The 20,153-nt window shown below is 55.8% G+C and overlaps 6 protein-coding genes across 6 annotated transcripts; 2 read left to right on the plus strand and 4 right to left on the minus strand.

The window, feature by feature from the left end:
* Positions 1–3,512: 3,512 nt before the first annotated feature.
* Positions 3,513–6,965, plus strand: ColSpa_02333 (PX domain-containing protein YPT35; the record flags this gene model as incomplete). Its single annotated transcript, XM_049268545.1, has 7 exons — positions 3,513–3,933; positions 4,006–4,235; positions 4,326–4,634; positions 4,688–4,973; positions 5,037–5,379; positions 5,430–6,273; positions 6,315–6,965. The coding sequence occupies 7 exons, from the start codon at positions 3,513–3,515 to the stop codon at positions 6,963–6,965; spliced, it is 3,084 nt and encodes a 1,027-aa protein (XP_049124502.1).
* Positions 6,966–8,056: 1,091 nt separating this feature from the next.
* ColSpa_02334 (uncharacterized protein) lies at positions 8,057–9,475 on the minus strand (the record flags this gene model as incomplete). Its single annotated transcript, XM_049268546.1, has 1 exon — positions 8,057–9,475. The coding sequence occupies one exon, from the start codon at positions 9,473–9,475 to the stop codon at positions 8,057–8,059; it is 1,419 nt and encodes a 472-aa protein (XP_049124503.1).
* A 1,148-nt stretch (positions 9,476–10,623) lies between these two features.
* Positions 10,624–12,774, minus strand: ColSpa_02335 (engulfment and cell motility protein 3; the record flags this gene model as incomplete). The annotated part of the gene is made up of 1 exon (XM_049268547.1): positions 10,624–12,774. One exon carries the CDS (start codon positions 12,772–12,774, stop codon positions 10,624–10,626), a length of 2,151 nt encoding a protein of 716 aa, XP_049124504.1.
* Positions 12,775–14,548: 1,774 nt separating this feature from the next.
* On the plus strand, positions 14,549–15,257 carry ColSpa_02336 (splicing factor U2AF-associated protein 2; the record flags this gene model as incomplete). The annotated part of the gene is made up of 2 exons (XM_049268548.1): positions 14,549–14,849; positions 14,929–15,257. The coding sequence occupies 2 exons, from the start codon at positions 14,549–14,551 to the stop codon at positions 15,255–15,257; spliced, it is 630 nt and encodes a 209-aa protein (XP_049124505.1).
* Positions 15,258–16,000: 743 nt separating this feature from the next.
* Positions 16,001–17,604, minus strand: ColSpa_02337 (oxysterol-binding protein-like protein OBPalpha; the record flags this gene model as incomplete). Its single annotated transcript, XM_049268549.1, has 4 exons — positions 16,001–16,822; positions 16,877–17,126; positions 17,179–17,457; positions 17,513–17,604. The coding sequence occupies 4 exons, from the start codon at positions 17,602–17,604 to the stop codon at positions 16,001–16,003; spliced, it is 1,443 nt and encodes a 480-aa protein (XP_049124506.1).
* A 19-nt stretch (positions 17,605–17,623) lies between these two features.
* On the minus strand, positions 17,624–18,007 carry ColSpa_02338 (oxysterol-binding protein-like protein OBPalpha; the record flags this gene model as incomplete). The annotated part of the gene is made up of 2 exons (XM_049268550.1): positions 17,624–17,796; positions 17,887–18,007. 2 exons carry the CDS (start codon positions 18,005–18,007, stop codon positions 17,624–17,626), a joined length of 294 nt encoding a protein of 97 aa, XP_049124507.1.
* Between the last annotated feature and the right edge of the window lie 2,146 nt (positions 18,008–20,153).

Here is a 20,153-nt window from a genome sequence, read left to right on the forward strand (position 1 = left end):
ATATAAGCTTCAAAATCGATGGTACATACGTGGCGCGTCTGTGCTTGAACATGCCGCAGGGATACAATGTAACACTGAGGCTGGCTCGAAATGATCCCAAGGTAATGGAAAAGGGGGGTTATGTAGCCACCATCGGTTGGCGAGTTACGGTGCTACAAATATTCATGTCACGACGTTGCCAGCTGCAACCTTGCCTGTAATACACCCCTCCAAGTCGGCTTAGGTTCTCACATAGGTATAGTTCAACCCATTTGGTCGACAGATTTCATGCAACGAATTGAGTGTCTGGGTTCATCGCTCGATTTCGCAGCAGCTCCGACCTCGTTCCTTCCTTCACACCCGGCAAAGGCTATACGATATCTGGCCTACAGTGCTCCCCACAAGTGCGACAAGCAGTTGTCCACAGGCGCCGTGTCGTTGACTTCACATTCGATCCACTTCATGGGCTCAGTATTGATAATGCGAACCAGCCAGTTAGCGAGTTGCTTTGCCCGAACTCAACCTGGCTGGTATGAAGCTGACGGAAAAGTACGAAACGAAACGAAACGCCGACTGCTTGGATCAACACACCAATCCGTATTTAGTACGAAAGTACGACGATTAGATGAGTTTGCCAGCGTCAGTTAATTCCACACCATCAGAGAAGCTCTGACCCGTCCGTTCTGCCCCGGCGGGAAAGCGGAAGCGGGTACGAGTGAATGACGCTGACAGACTTTCAACCATCGCATCTCGTCATCAAAGCTAGTCGGACTGCAGCCTGGGTAGGTAGTCCGGAGTCACCAAGCCGGCAGTCGCTCGAACGGCCGAGGTGTTATGCGACACTATGTGGCATCCCGTCCTGGCGGGCCTACGAATCGGGCAGGCCGAGCGGCGGCTGAAATGAGGATTATGCAAATCCATCCATGGATGTAATTTTTTTCTTTTTTTTTTTTGCAATGATCCCCCGAATGGGCGCCGCTCCGAGCACCGACGGCGCGACCCACACCCGCGCGTCCACGTCCTGGGCGTCCCGGCACCCCGTACCCGGATAGGCGCAGGTGTTGCAGCGTGTCACGTCTTTAGACGGTTCCGTTTCACGAGCTAGATGGAATGGAAGCTGCGCCAGAGGTGCGTGGTAAGTCAAAAGTTTCCCGCCGGCCGCGGGATCCAGAAGCACTGTCCTGGTCGAGCTTCTGTCGCATCGCGGGGCCAAAAGGGTTTGGCGTGTGTAGGATCGGAAAGGGTTAAAAAAACAAAAAAAAACTCCATTTAGCAACATCAACGGCCGGCCTTGATTAATGAACTAAAGTAAATGAGGACATGGCCAGCGCAACCAACGGTTGGACCTCTATTGCCAAGTGGATACGGCGGGGACGGGACATCATTAAAGGAAGAAAATAAGGGAAAAAAAAAAGGGCCGTGGAATTTCATTCCGTCTGTGAAAGGGAGGGAAAAGCGCAGTATTGGGAGGATCCACCAGGCGCTAGACGTCGAATGCCCCATAGGGCGGTTCGGTCTCGTCCGGAGCCAAGGCGCAATGGCAATAATGATTGCGCGTCTGCGGCCTTGGCCACAGCAAAGCTCAAGGCTGACAGTAAACAGCGCCTCCGTAGTGGGGTTATGGTTTTCGCATGGCGGTTGTTGGTTTTCCTGCCGGGCTCGAATTTGGGGCCAATGAGTCAATGAGTGACACGCCTGCATGGTTGCATGGTGCAACTTCTGCAAGTCATGTTCACTCCTTTCTGCAACCCGATGAGGTAAGGGACTAGCTGCACTGTTGGTTGCGAAGACCTTCCATGATGGCCGCGGATGCTACAACGGGACGAGAGTCAGAAGGTGGCAGGGAGACATCAGTTGAACTCAGTTGAGATAACACGGCCCAGGCCAGATGTGGTGGAGTGCCCAGAGCTGGAGTGGGAGGTTAACGAGGTACTGTGGCTGAGGTGTGTGAGCTATGTTATGAGAATGACGGTTGCATAGCGAGGTAAAGGTGATTAGTGGGTGTTGCGTCCGTCGTGTCCATGTCTAGAGTTCTTGTCTCGGCATTCGGCTCCAGGTCTAATGACTGATGGTAGGTCGGAGGAGGGTGACGCGCGACGTCATGCACCACCCCCCCATGGCCAATATTCGACAGCAACCAACTCCATAGACGACCAGTCATCGCCGCGCTCTCTCAGCGTCACTCGGGCCTCAATTCTTGGGGTTTAAGGCATTGCGCCGGGGGGCTTGGTTGGCTGCGGTGGCTAGATTCGTTCGAGAAAACATCACTCAACAGTCAGGCGCACTCGGCAGCCTCCACACCCACACCATGGGAACGAGAAGGGAAAAGCACGCGGGAGTGAAAAGGCTTGGCCTTTCTGGCTGTTGCGCAGTGACAGCAACTCGGACATCACTGACACCCAACCCAATTCCCTCCCTTCTCTTCCCAGCTTTTTCCCCCCTTTCCCCTGCCGCTGTTGGAGGGTGCTCCTGGAGGACCATGTATCTCACGCTCACGCTCACGCTCACACTCACTCTTATTCGCACCAACTAATCGTCACCTCGCATCACGGCCAGGGCCTTCCGGCAAGACCAAGACCCTGAAGTCTGAACGCCGGAGAGAGAAGTCGAGTCCAAAACGCTCTTCGTCTTTTTAGGGTACTTCCGCGTGTTACGGGCCTTGCTTCCTTGCTTTTTCTCCCGCCCCCCTGCTTCGTTTGATCTGTTTTGGTCAGTGTTTCCCCCCCTTCTCTTCGCCAAACGACGCTTGCGTGCCGTCTCTCCGAGCTAAGATATCCCGATGTCCGTTGCGCTGGGCTGATGCGAGAGGAATCAAAACATACCGATCCTTCTCCTCTTGCCTTTCCTACGCCTCTGCGCAGCTGACTGACACCTTGCGTATTGCTGCATATTCCCAAAAGTACATACCCCCATCACTCGCGGGACCCTTGCTTCAGATTCTCCGAGCTCTGAGCTCAATTCGTCTTGTCTCTTTCGGTGTCGCTGCGCCGCGACCTGTCGACTGGCTCCGGAAGCCCAACATTTCCCTATGCAAGTAAAGAGCAATCGGAAAACCGGGAAGAGGGCATCTGGTCTGAGGCAGACGAGGGGGGCCCAGAAAAAAAAAGACGAGTAAAAATCATGCCAAAGGCGGCAAGAACAGCACACGAAGTTAAAGTCTAAGCGGTTTGGGACACGGCCTAAAAAAAGGCATTGGCCGGGCTCCCCTTCCTTCGAACCCAACGTGAACCTGGAAAGGCCCCCGCGACGGCAGCATTGACTGCCAACAGCTGTGCCGTCCACCGTCCTCACTGCCACTTGCAAGAGCTGTGGGCGGCAAAGAAGGCCCTGTAAACTACCCCGCCATACGCGCGTTACGTCGAGTGACCCTACATAGTACACTACCTACGGCCTGCGCCCCCACTGGGATCTGGGCCCGCACCCGGCGCCCTACCCATTGGATCTGCCGCACACCTTGGGTCCCAGCTCGTGCCCACCACCCACCTGCCTTACGTTAGGTACCTTGCTTACCAAGTACGTGGTGCACAGTCTCCATGTACCTTACCCTGCCAGTCCCCCCCTACCTCCGTAAATTGATTATTACGTCGGGTCCCTCTCTCTCGCTCGCACTCACCCCAGCTGTTGCTCTGACGCCAGTCAGCTTGTCCACCTTCTCGACACCTCCGACAGAGTCCTCCTCCTCCCAAACCCGCAACACTCCTCACCTCTCCACGAGCTTGGCACCAAAACAAGAGGAACTTTACGACCGCATTGCCAGCTTTGAGAGCGGTTCAACAACGCAAAAGACGGCGCTGATGGCTTCGACATCGCAAGAACAACCGCAGAATGGCGCTGCTGTAGACCCGGCGCAAGCGGCCCCAGCCCCGGCCGCCAGGAATGAGCTTTCCCTCCGCTCAAAGAGCAACATGTCCATTCCTCCGCCGGGCCAATCCTTGACGGGCAAGCAGGAACACTGTACGCGCTCATCCGGTTGCCGCTGGCATGAAAAGAATTATTCGGAATTTGGCTGACCCTTCGTTCTCCTAGACCTCAAGCGCGAGCTGATTTCAGAGCAAGTCAAGTACGAAATCTCCGAGCTCAACTCCCCCACGGCCCTCAAGCGATTCGGCGCCCCCTTTAAATCTGACGTCGGAGAGGTCTCTCCTCTGGACTCGGAGCTTCCCATCTTGCGCTACATCTTTGTCCATCATGTTCGCGATTTCCCCTTCCTCGACAAGGCCCGAGAGAAGGAGTTCTGGCAGGACAAGCTCCAGGTGGTAAGTCCAAAGGCCTCCCCCGCGGCCCGGAAGCGCCTTGCCTCACCCGGAAACTGTTGCGCTGACTCACTGGTGTTCCCCTATCCGCAGTTCCTAGAATCCTTTGCGACCAAGAACATTTCGTCCTCCGAAGATAGACTAGAAGAGACCAAGCGGCGCAAGCTGGCGATTAAATGCCAGAAGCTTGTCGAGCTGATGATGGTGTCCGGCTGCAAGACGTCCTCCGGTTTCGAGGAGAGAATACGCTTTTCCGAGATCGAGGTCGTAGACAGCAATGCCATCGACACGGGTGTCCTGAACGCTCTGCCCGAGGGCAACTATATTAACGGTTGGGATGTCAACATTGCCGCCGTCAGAATCACGACGGAGAGGAAGACCATTCGATCGCACAAGCACGCTGTAAGTCTACTCTCGTTATTGCTGGGTAGGGCGGTCACTAACGTAGTGTGTAGGAGTTCATCATGCGTATCCATCGCAAGGGCGAGCTCGAGTTCTTCATCGGCAGGCGGTACGGCGATTTCGTAAGGCTGCATAAGAGGTTACGCCTTGAACTCCCGGGCAAGGTTCTGCCCACGTTGCCCAAAAAGAACAAGTCGGACACAACGACTTCCGGGCTGTTCTCCTCCCTGACCGGTGGCGGCAGTCCTGATTCTTCTGCATCGTCCGTGTCGTCCGTGTCGACTATGATGACTGGCCTTACACCGCATGACAAGGAGCCCTCCAAGTTGTCGGTGCTAGGTGAGCTCTCCCCCCTTTCCATATTTGTACAGTTTCTTACAGAACCAGGACACAAACGCGCAGCCTCTACCACCTCCGGTCGCAACTCACCTCGCGTATCCACTGACAGCAGACCCAAGAGCCCCCTGCCATTCCACGGAAAGAGACATGAGCAGGTGACGTTGTGGCGTGAGAGCCAGCGCGTCTCTCTCCGAGCTTTCATCCGTACCCTGCTCTCGAACCCTCAGATCGCGCAAACAAAGGCCATGGAGGAGTTCCTCACGAGGGACCCGATTACACCGACCGATGCCGACATTGACGACATCGAGCGGAGAAAGGCGGTCGATGCGATGCGTGTAGAGGAGCAGAAGAAGTTTTACGAGATTGCAAGGAAGCGCGCCGCTGAGCTCGACATATACATGGAAGAGTACGTTGCCTTGTACGCTAATTTGAGACCAAAATACTAACAAACTTCAGATTCCGTCAAGAGATCGTCGAGCGCAATGGTCTCACATCGTTGTTCAAGGAGATCAAGGACAAGGAGACCATTCAGGATCTCAGCATCCAGTACCGAAAGTTTGCCGAGTGGCTCCGGATTGAGGTTGCTGCAACGATATACCACCTGTTCCTTGCGGAGGACAACTCTCCCGAGCTGTTCGCTCAGGCGAAGAGGATCCACTCGCTCATCCCGTATACCGTCATCAAGAATGTCATTAGGATTGCCAACCCAGCTGCCGTCATGTCTGGCGTTTTGGATATCTTCCTGGCACAGCCTTTCGGCACTCGCTCGCTACTGCAGCGCATCTTTTCGCTTACTCTCAACGACGGTATTAAGAGCTTCCAGAGATCCATCGACACTCTTGCCGCTAAGATCGGCGACGAGGCTTTCACGAGGAAGCTGAAGATGTACACGGAGGCAGAGGAACACATCAAGCTCGCTATTCGGGAAGAGGCCGCTGCCGAGGATATGGACCTGATTGTTGTCATTCTGCGCTCTGACTTCCTTGAGCCTAGTCTGACGTCGGAACAAATTGGCCGACTTTACAATGCCTACGTGGCTTTCAACAACGCTGTCGAGAACATTGACGAGGAGCTGAAGCAGGGTGCTCAACTGTTCTCTTACCTCAAGCAGTTCTTGAAGCTCTGCACCAGGCAGCACGACAAGGCCATGATGTTGCAGCTTGTGGAGGAGCCGGTCACGCTCCAGCTCTTCCGCGACCTCTTCACCATCTTCTACGAACCCCTCGTCCGGGTCTACAAGTCAGCCAATGTCTACAGCAGCGTTACTGACTTCGCTGTGTTCATCGATGACATGATTCAGGTAGGCAAACTCACAGGCTATGATCGGACATCTGCTAACAGGCATTGCAGGTCGTGGAGAAGTGCCAGGAGCAGGATGCATCGGCGGACCCGAACCAGACCGTGCAGGCGTTTATTGATCTCTGCCAGAGACACGAGCACAACTTTTACAAGTTTGTGCACGAGGTCCACACTCACGACAACGGACTCTTCGACCAGTTGATGGGCTGGATTGAAGACATTCTGGAATTCCTCAGAAAAGGCCCCAAGAATGGCACTTTGAATATCAATGCGCTGTTCGAGGGAGGCGTTAGCTCGGGCATCATTGAAAAGGACAAGGTCATCGACGAGGTCAACCAGCTCATCGCATGGCAAGAGGCCAGGAAGAAGTGGCACCACGACAAGACGCGTCAGAAGATGGCTGCTGAAGGAAACGGAGGTCCGGACCTTGCGCCCACGGGCTTCTCATCGTCAGACTTCGGTCTTGACCAGATGGACTTGGAAGACATGGCGTATGACGACGATGATGAAGAGGAAGAGGACGCAGAGGAGGAGGACGAGCTCGACCCTATTGAGGCCGAGCGCCGTCGTCGTGCCAAGAGACGCGATAGGCTTCGCCGGAGCGCCGGCGAACCGGCCAAGCCGCCCGTGTCCGAGGTTCACAAGCTCAAGGAAAACTTCCTTGTCATGTTGCGTGAAGTTCTTGCCCAGTAAGCTTTATAGAAGCATGATATCCCCTGGCTCGTAACTTGGGTTCATACACAAGGGTTGGGTTGGTGGAATTGGGTTTGGCACATTTGAGGGTACCAAGCCCCATTAACACGGCGTTTGTATGGCGTGTTGTTACAATACCTAAATCTATTTGGAGGTTCTACATTAGCCGCATGCCTCGAGTGACGCGGAGTGATTCATTAAAAGATGGAGGCTTATAAGTCGTTTTGTCGGCCAAGTATCATGTTGACGGGTTGATGCTCACACCGGCGTTCGATCTGCGATGCTACCCGTCTTCCCATCTGATCGATCCTGCATTGAGATTCGTATAGGCCCAGGCTCCTAATATATGCCACGTCAGTGCTATACATCCCTTCTGCCATGTATAAAATGCCGATGGAACGATGGAGGCTGCGTCATCTGGCCCTATTGTTTGATCACGTCCGAAACCAACCGTGCACGGGAGCCCTCTGGCTGTACGACGAATATGACATTGAACAAAGAGACTCCAGGCCGTTTCATCTGCTCCGATCACGAAAGCCGCGCCGACGGGTGCGGTTTACACTGCGCGCATAGGTGTGCAAGCCGAGTCCCGAGTCGTAGTGGAATCTGGAATTGTTGTCGAACCCGCGATGTGACAAAATATAGGGGCACCTGACCACTTGGAAAACGGTGATGAAGAGGAGGACTATGCGGGTCCGGACAGGGTCAGAAACTATCATTTGAAAGCTTCATCAGCCAGCCGTGCAGAAACGCGGAAATGTTGCGTGAGGGAACAACGTGGTAATTGTCAGGCTACTTATTTGGTTCAAAGTACGATTAGTGAATCAGACGGTAGCTTGTAGCTATTAGCAGCATGACGGATGAGAACGGGTCAATGGAGAGAGGCAGACTCAAGGGCACACGACACCTGCGGGTGTAGAAATCAAAGAAGGCTCGTATCGCGAGGGCCTCAAACGGACACTCGCAAGCAGCGACACTGAAGAATGCATCTTCATCATTGCTTCCATCTACACGCCACAGGAAAACGTAACGCGGGGGTATCCTCGAATCCAAACTCCATCCCTAGTCGCCCAACATAACCCCAAAACCCATCAGTGCTTCGAGTACAAATCCATCATGCCCGCCTTGAAATCCGCAATCTCCTCCCTCTGCACCCGGTTCCGCGCCTCCAAGCTCGCCACCCGCTCCTGCAGCTCCGCGATCCTCTCGTCCTTGGCCTTCAACGCCGCCCGCACCGTCTCCCGCCCCTTGGCCAGCCCTTTGGCCTTCATCGAGAACCGCCGCAGCACGTCCCTGACGCCCCGCGCCGCCGCGTCGTCGACCTTCTGCCCCGCCAGCAAGGCCAACACCTCCTCGGTCGGGTCGAGCTGTTCCTCTTCCTTGGACGGCGTCGACGCCGGGGGCGACGGGGACGGCCCTGCGCCCACGATCGCCGAGGACGCGCCGGGGAAACGGCCGGCAGCCCTCCCAGCGTCGTCGGGTTTCCGGCGCTTGGCGTCGGGAAAGAGCGTCCGGGTGACCGTCTGCGGCGTGGGAAGCGCCGCGTCCCGCACCACACGCTGCGCTGCGGGCGTAGATGGCATCGGCGGCGCCACCTCGCGGAGCTTCTTCGCGCTACGCTCCATGGCCTCGTTCATCGCCCTCTCCTCGTCCGACGACACGTCTCCCAGCCCGTACTCGTCCTCGCCGCCGTCGGAGTCGAAGTCGAACAGCACCCTCTTCCTCTTGGCGGTGCGGGACGGTGCCCCGGTCCCACCGTCGCCTGGCGGACCGTGTGCCTCGATGGGAGCTTGCGTGGGCCGGGCCGAGAAGTAGGTGTCCAGGAACTTCTGCCTGGCAGCGCTCCTCTGCGCCGAAGGCGACGGCGGCGCTTCCATGACAGTTGGGGGCGCCGCGGTCGTAGGCCAAGCGCCGATCTTGACGACTGAAGCCGTACGCGGCGTCGGAACCTGCGTCGTCGGGGTCGTCCCGGCAGCCGGCGCGCCATCCGTCGGCACCGGCGGCAGCGTCAACGTGGTCCCCTCGGCCCTGTTCTTCGCATCCTCCTCCCAGAGAAAGAAGTTACACCCGCCCCTTCTCTTCTCGCACTTGTAAAAGAACCGCCCGTGGTTTGCGTTCTTCTTCTTCACCTGGAAGTGCGAGGCCTGCTGCCGCGGCGTGCAGTTGCAGTACCAGTTCCCCTCCAGGTAGAGCCCGTCGAGGCGCCTCTTCTGCGACGGAGGGGGCGACGGGGAGGAGCCCGCGTCGCCGGCGGTGTGTCGGTTGCTTTTTGGGGTGTACGTTCTGCTTCCGCTTCCGCCTCCGCTTCCGCGGCTGTAGTTGCTGTTGTACGTGAGCCGCCGGCCGCCGCGGGGTGTTCGGGAGACCATCTTTGCAAACAGATGGGGGATGGTGTTGCTTCTGATGGCAGTCGGAGTACCGGCGGTGGCTGCTGCCGTGGGCGTTGCTTTTTCTTGGACGGCGTGGCCGACTTTGAGGTGCGGATGGGTCCACGGGAGCCGGCGGACCATGGGGTGGTTTTTGGGGTCAAGGCTCTGGTTGTCCGGGGAGGTTGTTGGTTCCAGCGGCAGGCGGTCACGGGGGTGATGTCATAACTGGTCCCTGCAGATCTCTGGCCGTTTGGTTTTCTGTTCCTTCTGAAAAGCTCGGGCGACGTTTTCGTGTTTGTTTCGTCGTCCGCGTCCAGGTTGTCTCTCGCAAGGGGACCGTGAGGACTCGAAGCCTGCGTGTACCCAGACTTGGAAAGACAGACAGACGCTGGATCGACACGCCGACGGCGGGCGGGCTGAAATTGGGGGACTTGCCCCCGCCAGCGCAGCTGCATTTATCTGAGGGGCTGGGGGAGTAACCGAGTGGAGCGATGGGGCCGCCGGGCAATTCTGGGGTCCTTCGGCGGGACGGAAGCTTACCCAGCGCAGCGGTACCTTCTGCAGCGCGCTACCGCCCGTTGAACCCCTGTATGCGAGGCAGACAAGAGACCCTCCTGTAGTCGTTTTACTTTCGCATTTTCGCCTAGGTTCCGCGTACAAACAACTTCGATTCTGATCATTACATGAGTCCCGGTTGTCTTCTTACACTCCGCGAAGTTCAGGAGACGCCTTCAGCCGTCAACACTGCATGTAAAGTTGTTCCGCAGTCCGAGTTGGTGAACGCCACTTGATGCAGTGGCACCCTCCGAACTACAACTGAACGGCATCCTGCACGCCTATCGCCAACCTCGTCGCAGTATGGAATGGAAATATAGCAAGTTGCTCTGTAAAATATCGACTTGGTATTAGAATGCACCTGAGCGAGTCCTCAAGACCTGCGCTTTCAGGGGTATGATCGTATGAGAGCCCTGCCCACATAGCTATAAACACACAAACAACCATCCCTATATGCAGCCTCCTCGCTACTTTCCCGCCACCTCAGGGGTGGATAAGTGGCCCACCGAATTCAAGCCTCCATGGCCAACGATGCAAACTAACCGCTCGCTATGCACGTTGTAGGCAGCCAAGGCAACTTGCTGCAAAGTATCGTCCCCTGCACCATTCGTTACATCTCTGGCCAGATGTGCAAGAGAAGAACGCGGGTATATGTAAGCCAAAAACTAGCATCACAAAGGAAATTAATGAGAAGAAACGGAAATCATCCCCTGCCCTGAGCCTCGCCCATAGCCTCACACCTCGTAGAAGTAGTCTTCGTCCAGGCCGTCCCGACTAGGAATGATCCCAGCGCCGGGTGACGGCCCGGTGTAGGCAGCCTCTATCCTCACGTTCAGCAGCCTGATCTTAAGCCCAAAGTCGCTGACGAGGTTGACGAGCTTGTTCGTCTCAGCTGTGATGGGAGCCTGGTTGAGCAGCATCAGGAGGCCGTCAAGCCACTCCGAAGCCAGGCTGTGCGTGACCGGGTAGAGTGTCAATATCGCCTGTTCCTTCGCATCACCGCCCTTGGCCGCCTCAACGGGGTTGGCGTAGCTGAAAATGGTGATCTTGGTAGTCGACTTGAACGTTGCGTGGTTCTTGAGCGTCGAACTGCTAGTCGCGCTGCGGGTTTCCTCGTTGGGTGCTGACACGTTGGACACCACCGAACTGATGGTGCTGAGATCGACCTTCTCCGTCAACACGTCGAGACCTGGATCTTGTGCTGTTTGCGCCTCAAAGTCGGCGTAGTGAAGGTACCGGCGGTTGTGAGACAGCTTGACGAATCGCCAAGGCCGGGGTGTGTATAGGCGGCGCTTTTGGGATTCGTTTTGAGGATTGGTATCCCGCCTAGGCATTGGCTTTGAGAACCACGAGCCCTGAAGCAAACATCGGATCCGCTGTTCCTTGACAAACTGGAGAGCCTCCTGCCTCAACTCCTCGCGGACTTGGTACAGATGCTGGCCCCACTGGTCTTCGAATGACAGTTCCAGGAGCTCCATCTGGAGCTCTCGCAACCGGGTGCAGTCGTACTCCAGGAGCTCCTCCTCAACCTCCAACACGTCCTTTGTCCTGCTGGCCTGGCCGACAACCTGCTCGACGAGTATGCGGACCAGCTCGGCCACTTTCTCGAAATCGAAGTGCTCCGCGGCCGTGGACTTCCAAACGCGGAAGAAGGCCTGTAGCCCGGCGGTGTGGAGTCTAGACCACTGGAGGAGAAGCGGGCGGAACAGCTTTTCGTTGTTCTTAACACCGTCCAAGCCTTGGTAACTCTTCGTGTCTTCGACGTCCGACTTCTCGACTTCAAAGTGGTCGTATAGTATCATCGTCACCGCGAGACTTGCCCGTGCGACTGGGCATCTCTCGTTCCTCGGTTTCGTCGACTGCTCCAGCAGCATCTTCTGGAAGCTGTCCTCGTTCTTGCGCACATAGTCTGTCAAGTCCATCATGCCCAAGAAGCCGGGGACCTCGAACTCCTGCGTGGGGCTCTCCGTTTCGAAGCCCAGTCTCCTCCACTTCTCAGGGTTGTGTCGCCGGCTGCCCTTCTTGCCAAGTTCGTTAAGCTCGTCGGTTCGGGAGACGCCGTTGACTTGCTTCTCTGGGTTGCTGGCAAGATGGAGCCCCTTCAGTCCCCGTCTATGCTCGGGCCGCTCAAGATCAACCCTGACCTCGCGCCACTTTCTCAGCAGAACCTTGGTGAGGGACTGAAATTCGAGCAGAGGGTGCGCGAGGTCCTGCAGCGAGGAGCTCTGCATCAGGCTGTACACCGCCTTGATGAGACCAAGATCCTGAAGACGCTTGATGAACTTTGACCACTCCTCCATCGCGGGGGAGTTTGACTTGGTGGAGGTGCTGCTGTCGCTGGAGATGGCGTCCCGGATCATGGCGTTGATGAGCATAAGGGCGTTGGCACACAGCGCGTGGTCGGCCGACTGGAGCTGGGCGATGACGAGCTCAAAGAACTGCGGGTAGACTGCGACGGCCGGTTTCAGGGCCCTGAAACCAAAAGAGCCCGGGGTGCGAGGGGTCGCCGGGCGGGACGACTGCGTATGGCCGACGAGGGCGACCAGAATCGACATGGCGCCCCGGAGAATGTTGACGAGCGGGTTCGTGACGATCAGTTCGACGATGCGTTCAACGAGGTCCCCTGACGCTGATCCCTCGAATATTTCCCAGCCCATATCCACCTCCAACAGGCGCGTCAGACTCTGCAGCGAGTACGCCAACGTGTTTCCTCCCGCACTCATGATGAGGCGTCGCAGGACAACCAGACCACCCGAGGATATAAAGACGTCGGCAAATGCAGGATCGTTTATGGACGACTGAAGTTTGAAGACGGCCATCTTTCTGGCTGCATCCTCGTCGCTCGCGAGGCGCGAGAGGAGCGCTGGGATGTCGGCCTGATCCATGGCGGCGACGTGTATGTACGGGTTCGAGACGATTAAGCGTCGGCGCGGAGACCGGTGTCGAGAGAGAGGGTCGTCAGCAGGAGGGAGAGACCGTCGTTCTCAGAGTCATGGCCCGTAGTCGTGGTGGAAGAAGAAGCGATTCGGGTCGGGATATATAAAGTAATAGGGCGTCCGGGGTATCGATCTCGAGGATTCGCCGACGAAAGGTCCGTGTCAGCGAGATGCAACACGGACGGAAACCTCTCTGAAGATCGCTCTGGAGAATGGGTGAAGGGAAGAGGCGTCGATCGTTGGTTTAAAAAAAGAATTTTTAGTATTGCGTGTTCAACGAAACCGGGAATCAAGAAGGGCAGAAGGAAGGACTGGAAGGTGGTGGTGGTACACTAAAAAGGAGAGAGAGAGATGGAGGGTGTGCGTGCGAGGGCTGTCGAGGCAATACCTAGAGCAGATGTTGACTTAGTCCGCGTTGCATGCGCACGGGTGGGAAGTTTGCGCATTGCCCTGCAGGAGGTGGGAGAGCACGGATACAGCGACCAACGGGGAACACCCTAGCAAGCGTCCGACTGGCCAGCTGATTTCTATGTCGTTTTGGGGGTTCATTCTCACACTTGTGGGGGGACCAGTTGTTGTAGTTGCACCAATGGCTCTGCACGGTTTACGTCCGCATTCGCAGTTACCATGGAATGGAAGGTTTCTTTTAGCGGGTTTGGGGGGTGATTTGGCCTTCGAGCCCGCGAGGACCGCGGGACTGCGGCGCCTGGTCGGCAGGTCCAGGATAGCGCCTTCAACGACGAGTTTCACCATGCCTTCCCACCGGAGGCCATTGGTTATTTACATCGCGTCCGAAGACACTACGCAAGATTAAACCAACGAGAACGCTTGTTTGTTGCTCCCTTTATTAGTTCGACGCCGTCGACCTGGAGCTCTGACCTCGCAAGTCGGAGTTTTGACTCTCGTCGACAAGTCATCGTCATCGGATGAGTGAACCTTCACTTGCGGTGGGCAGAATATCAGTCAACAGAACAACCGCACGCACAAATCTAGAAATGTCGCTTAGCCTAGAGGATCATGCCGGTCAGAGGCCCTCTTAAGCTCTCGGCGTCACCTCATCCTCCAAGGTGACTGAGTTCCGTCACTGATTGCCCCTTAACGGTAGGGCCCGCGTTTCAAACATGTGGCTGGAGAAGCAACTCTGCCGTGGATCGTCGTCGACGGTACCGACGTTCTTGTAGTCCGATTCTTATGCGTACTAGAGGACGGTAATACCACCGAAATCTCTCAAAATAGTCCCCACGGTTGTCTAAGAGGCGTTGCTCCGAGAGAATACTGCAGAGAATCGAAGGAATCCTGTCATAAGGCTGATGAGGAATGCTTGACGAGAAACAAGTCACCGCAAAAAATGTTTTAGACCAAAATCACGAATGGCCAATAGATACGTAGGTATCCATCCGGTTCTTGGGAATCAGTGGAGACCGAGGCAGAAGAACCACCTCGAATCCACCCGCCCGTGCTCGAGCCACAGCTTACTGGCCACATCTGTAATACCGCAAGCTTCAGCCTCAGTATTAGTAATCGCCGTGGCGCAAGGCTGGCTAGAAATTCCTCGCCATCGCATCGTCGCGATCAAGCATTCTGCAGCTCAAACCCATTTCAACGCGACGCCACCCATTTTCCTCCTTCGACGGTCAATCTATCCGCAAACCCAATCCATCGTGACCGAATCTGCGTACCGAACCCAGCACAACCGAGAACACCATTTCGGAACACAGCGAAAATGGCCAATTTCCTCGCCTCCATCTTCGGCACCGAGCTCGACAAGGTCAACTGCTCCTTTTACTTCAAGATCGGCGCCTGCCGCCATGGCGACCGCTGCTCCCGGAAACACGTCAAACCGAGCTACTCGCAGACCATCCTCATGCCCAACCTCTACCAGAACCCGGCCTACGACCCCAAGAACCGCATGAACCCGTCCCAGCTGCAGAACCACTTCGATGCCTTTTACGAGGACATCTGGTGCGAGCTCTGCAAGTACGGCGAGCTTGAGGAGCTGGTTGTGTGCGACAACAATAATGATCGTACGTTCCCCTTTCCCGTTTCAGACTTCCAATAGCTCCCTGCTCAAGATATGCATACTGAACAACTGTCCAAAAACAGACCTCATAGGAAACGTCTACGCCCGCTTCAAGTACGAGGACTCGGCTCAGAAGGCCTGCGACGACCTCAATTCACGGTGGTACGCCGCACGGCCCATATACTGCGAGCTCTCGCCCGTTACCGACTTCCGCGAGGCCTGCTGCCGCCTCAACTCGGGCGAGGGTTGCGTCCGCGGCGGCTTCTGCAACTTCATTCATCGCAAGAACCCCTCCGAGGACCTCGACCGCGACCTCACCCTCAGCACGAAGAAGTGGCTCAAGGAGCGCGGTCGCGACGAGCGCAGCCCCTCGCGCTCGCCCACCCCGGAGCCCACGCGCCGCCGGTACTAGGCGGATCAAAGACGACGGCGGTGGTAATGGTTAGCTCTGGCACTGGTGCTGGTGGTACCGGCGGCAGTGCGGAGGTGTTCTCCAGCGCGAACAGGCTCACATGGCGGGGTCTAAACCTACGGATATAGTGGTCTGTGAGACTTCTCGTCGAGCCCTCCGGCCAGGCACTTGAACAGAACAGTAGTAGCGGCCGCGCCAGGAGGAGCTTTTGCTGGGATTTCGGGTGGTAAGAGAAGGGCATGTCTTTACCGGCTCCAGAGGGGGACGAGGCGAAGACCCGAGAATTTTGATTTGATACCCAACCCTCGTGTTTGTCTCGACGGGGGGATTGGACGACCTACAAAAAAAAAAGAGAGAGAGCGGCGTTCAAGGCGTTTCGAGGACGGGTATTATGGGGACTCTTGAAAGGGCTGAGCATCATGTACAAAACATGTCAGAATAGGTGTAGTGCTTCAAACGAAGAGCAACTACGAAACCTGCATTTCTCAAATCCTTTGAGCTCTGTAAAAAGCTTATCGCAGTTGAATGCCATTATTGCTGATCCGTAAACAATGCAACACATATCTACAAAGGTATCCCTTTTCTACCAAAACCCCAATTTTCGCCAGTGCACTGAACTCGTAATCACGCCCTCTTGCTCCCTCTCTCTCTAGGCGGAGGCTCGCCTCCCATGATGAATGAAAGTGAAAGTGACACACGTTTATGACAGCCTGGGAACAACTGATTGCAAGAACTTGCCGCGTTTAGTTCGACTCCAATGCATCATGAAAGCTGTCCTCGCTGGTGTCAGCCCTGTTCAGTGACGGAACGTTCTTCTTCATGTCTGTGGTGAAGTCCATCAAAGGGCCCTTGGCAGGTTGCGATCCCGTCTGGTTGAGCATGCTCTGTATGTCCTTGGACCCGCTCCGCGATTCTTGCGTCGCCAGGGGTTCACCCGCCGGGGACTGAATGGCCGGCGCGGAGAATGTCGCGGCAGAAGGGGTGGCTGCCGGAGCATCGCCAAAGTCAATCAAGTCCTTTCCACCATCCTGTTGCTGAACGGCCGGGGCCTTATCTGCCGGAGCCTCCTCAACCGGAGCCTCGGGCGCCGAGGGTCTGTGGGGAGTAACTGCGTTCGTCGCAGATGGCTTCTGTCCTGGAAGGATGGGGTAAATAGCCAGGATCTGCTCGGTTTGCCCCTCCGGTGTCGTGCTGTCACTGCTTCGTGTTAGTTCATCAACTCGAAAGGAGATAACCTTGGCAGATACGCACATCTTGGCGTTGATGATCCATTCCAACTCTTCCTCGCCTTCCTCAGAACCACCAGGCCCACCCTGCACACTTCGGAAGAGTCTGGGGTGCCATTCAATGCCTTCGCGTGTTCTGATTTCCCGTTCCTCGCGTTGCCTGTCTTCGACCTTGGTCTTCTCGTCTGTTGCGAGCTCGTGGTTACGGTCCTTCACAGCTTGAGCTGTTGCCAACCAGAGCTTCTGAGACTCACGCTCATCTTGCTCTTCGATTGGCCGGACCAGAGGGCTGCTCGGTTTCGACTTTCTGGCATTGAAGAACATTTCCTTGTGCCCAGTCTGAAGTTACGTTAATCGCCGCGTGATGAGAAGCAATGCCTTGAGAGAGTTTACCTTGACATCCTTGACATACATCTCCTCACTCCAAAGTCCCGACAACTCGTACAGAACTTCGCCTGTGCTCTCGTGCTTGATGAAGCCGCCAATCGCATTGTAAGTGCCACTGACCCAGCCCTTCGTCTTGAACTCAATGTCGGCAACCAAATCAAGCTCTGGGCAACGGACGAAGCTGTGGTCTCCCAACTCATACTTCATCTTTCCGAACAGAATGCCTCGGGCGTACATATTGGGCTGCGTTAGGATGCTGTATACGTAGTCAGTATTCAGTTGTTCCAGGTAGCTTCTGTACCACATACTATCGTTCACCCTTGGTCTTGTCCTTGCCCCGGTTGAGGAGCGACAAAACAGCCGTGCCTTCCATCATGCTTGCGGCCGAGTTCCCCAGGAACTTGCTCCTGGGCTTGAGTGTGCCATCAACGCGGATGTGGTGTTCGGGGACCATGTAGAAGTAGCTCGACTTGGGAGGGTGGTGCGATGTTTGCTCGGAAATGTAGTAGGCTTTCGTGTTATCGGGCAAATCCCAGTAGCAGGTGAATATCTCGCCGAGGATCGGGTTAAGCGGCTTCTTCACTCCCCTGGACATTGGTCAGCGGCGCTGTAAACCTGCATGGGTAACTCGGGAGGACGAACGGTGGTCTAATGTGCCATCCACTCAGGTAGAACTTGACGACGGAAACAAAGCGCAGCACGGGGTCGTCGATTTCGGGTATGGGGAGGAGCATTTCGGGGTGGCACATGAAGCTATGGCGGGCGCAGAGGGTCAGCAAAGGAAGCTTCGGAAGGCGAATTCCTGCCAGGAAACACCCACTTGGTAATTCTTTCTAGCATGCTACGGGGCTCAAGAATGAAAGTCGGCAGGACGACACGACTCAGATCGGCTCCGGGCCGCAGCTGGGATATAATGTGGCCGAGGACTGGACTGCATGTTAGCCAAGTGTATGTAAGGCATCGCGCGGGGGAGATGTCGTGGGCGCGCGATGTTTTCTTGTGGAAGCTTCACTAACCGTTACCCTGATCGGGCTCGACCACAAGGGTGTCGTCATCTTCGGCGGCGGCAGCACCTCTAGCCTCGTCGACGCTCGACCGGTTGCTAGCTGGAGGGTTGGAAAGCCAAGAGGTCAGCATTGTTGAAGGCAACTTTTTTTTCCGTGACGGGCGCACGGCGGGAGGTTTGGGTAGTGGGGAGAGAGAGAGGCTTTTCGGGGCCCCGGGAAAGACACTCCAAAGCTAGGTACGCGACAAGGTAACAAGCGGGGAGAGCAAGAAGTAACAGCGACCCGGGACAGGAAAAAAGTTGACAGAGTGGGCGCGATTTTGTCGCCGTAGGAACACCTTGAAGGGCGCAACGGGGAGAAAATGAGTGCTATTATGCGTACATTGGACGAGAGGCAGTTGCGCTAGGGCTGGTAAGACTCACTGAGGCTGGACGCTCTGGAGCGTCTTCCTGGCACATGGACCAAACCCATGACTGCGACTGGCTCTCGGTGGGCGGTGGGTGCAGCGATGCCCCTCACTTGTGCTTCTGGCCGCTACCGGCCTTATCGGCGCGCTGCCCGGGATATGCCTTCTGGGCTGGAATGAGGGGCAGTGCTCTCAGGCAAGAAAGGCGTTGCTGCTGTCGCGCGACTGCTGTGTCTCTATGTAGGGGATAGAGTCGGTAAATGATGGGCCCTCGCAGCGCGGTACGTAACTGAGTAAAAAGATGTGGACTGGCGGTAGAAGCAGTGGATGGTCAAGTGTGGGAATTTGTCGTAAATAAAAGCAGTTGCAGGCCGGCAAGCGGAACGGTCGTTTACTTTAAGTGGGACAAGGAGATGCCGGTGAAGGAAGCGTCGGAAGCGCAAGGTTGATGATGTATCCGTTGAAAGCAAACGAAAAGAGAAGAAGCTGAGTTGATGGAGTTGAACCTGGGCGGGGGAGTGAGTCTTGGGGTAGTTTTCCAGAAAAACAAGATGACCTATGGTTGTCTCACTCCCTGCTTGCTCGTCTTTTCTGTAGCTGCTGGCGTCTCTAACAGCACAAAGCAGAGGAGAAAGAGCAATGGAACTGGCGGGGAGTCGACGGGACCCGGCCGGGTGAAGCGGAATGGGTGTCGGACAAAGATGCAAGGTCCAGCTTGGCCTGGAACCGCTCCAGAATGTTGGTTCACTGAGGAACGGTTGGAATTTGGGACGAGAGGTGGGAGTTTAAGATGATTGTCGGTGCCAAACCCGTTCCTTCTTGAATTCTGATCCAGGATGAGAGAGGAAATCTGGTAGATTCCTTAACAATTTTAAGGATAAAAGACAGACAAACGTAGATCGGCGGTATGGCCAGGTAAAGGCAAGGCATCAGGGGAGGTAGATCACAGGTCCGGCACCACCACCAAGTCACCAAAGGCCTGGGCTCCCATGCGATCCTTACGTCGCTGGTAGACCCCACCACGAACGAGGGGTGATGACGTCGCGTCATTTTTCGGGAAACTTTTTTTTTTTTTTTGGCGCTGGTCTGCGTCTGCTTCTCTGATGCCCCATGTCTTGGTTCCGTGCACAGATGGCCCAGAGCCAAGTTGGTGGTCATCCATCAGCGCAGCGCAATGATGCTCAAGAGGCCAGGCCACCAAGCTGCACTACTGCGAATTTGGGTATCATGGCTGCATGACAACGCAACCGTCTCTGGATCTCTCGAGTTAGTCTCTTCTTTCACGATTTGGATCTAGCTTTCGCCTGAGGAGGGGACGGGGCTGTTTCCCAAATATCGAGATGCAGCCCGCATCTGTTCGCACGGGAGTGTCACCCCAGCTTCCTCCCCTCCTTTCCCTTCCGTCCCATCCCATCCCCATGCCCAATACCGCCAATGCTGTGCTACCCTGCATCCAATCACATGCCCATAGCATTTCTCCCCACTAGCCAATTAGTCGGTAAGGGACTCCCCCTTCTGTTCAGTGGCTCATTCACTTAGTCCAGTGGGTGCGCCTTTGCTGCACAGTACTACATAGTATGTATCCTATGGCAGCTATGCATGCGTAGTGCCATGAACGTTTAGTCGCGTTGCTGCTCCATCATCCTAGCCATTTTTCAACCAAGTGGATTGGAATTCGGGTTGCAGACAGAGAGGGAAGCAAAGAGGGAAAAGAGACATACCGGATTGAATGAGTATACAGACAGCGCCAACATCAGATGAATCAGGAATCAGCTAAACGATGACCTCTGTCAGCCTGTAGTATGCCATTCTTTCACACGCATCCCACCATCATGCGGGTGGATTGTGGCAGTGTCAGAACTTCTAGGCA

This window comes from Colletotrichum spaethianum, assembly GCF_022836535.1.
Source record: "Colletotrichum spaethianum MAFF 239500 DNA, contig04, whole genome shotgun sequence".
NCBI lineage: Eukaryota > Fungi > Ascomycota > Sordariomycetes > Glomerellales > Glomerellaceae > Colletotrichum > Colletotrichum spaethianum.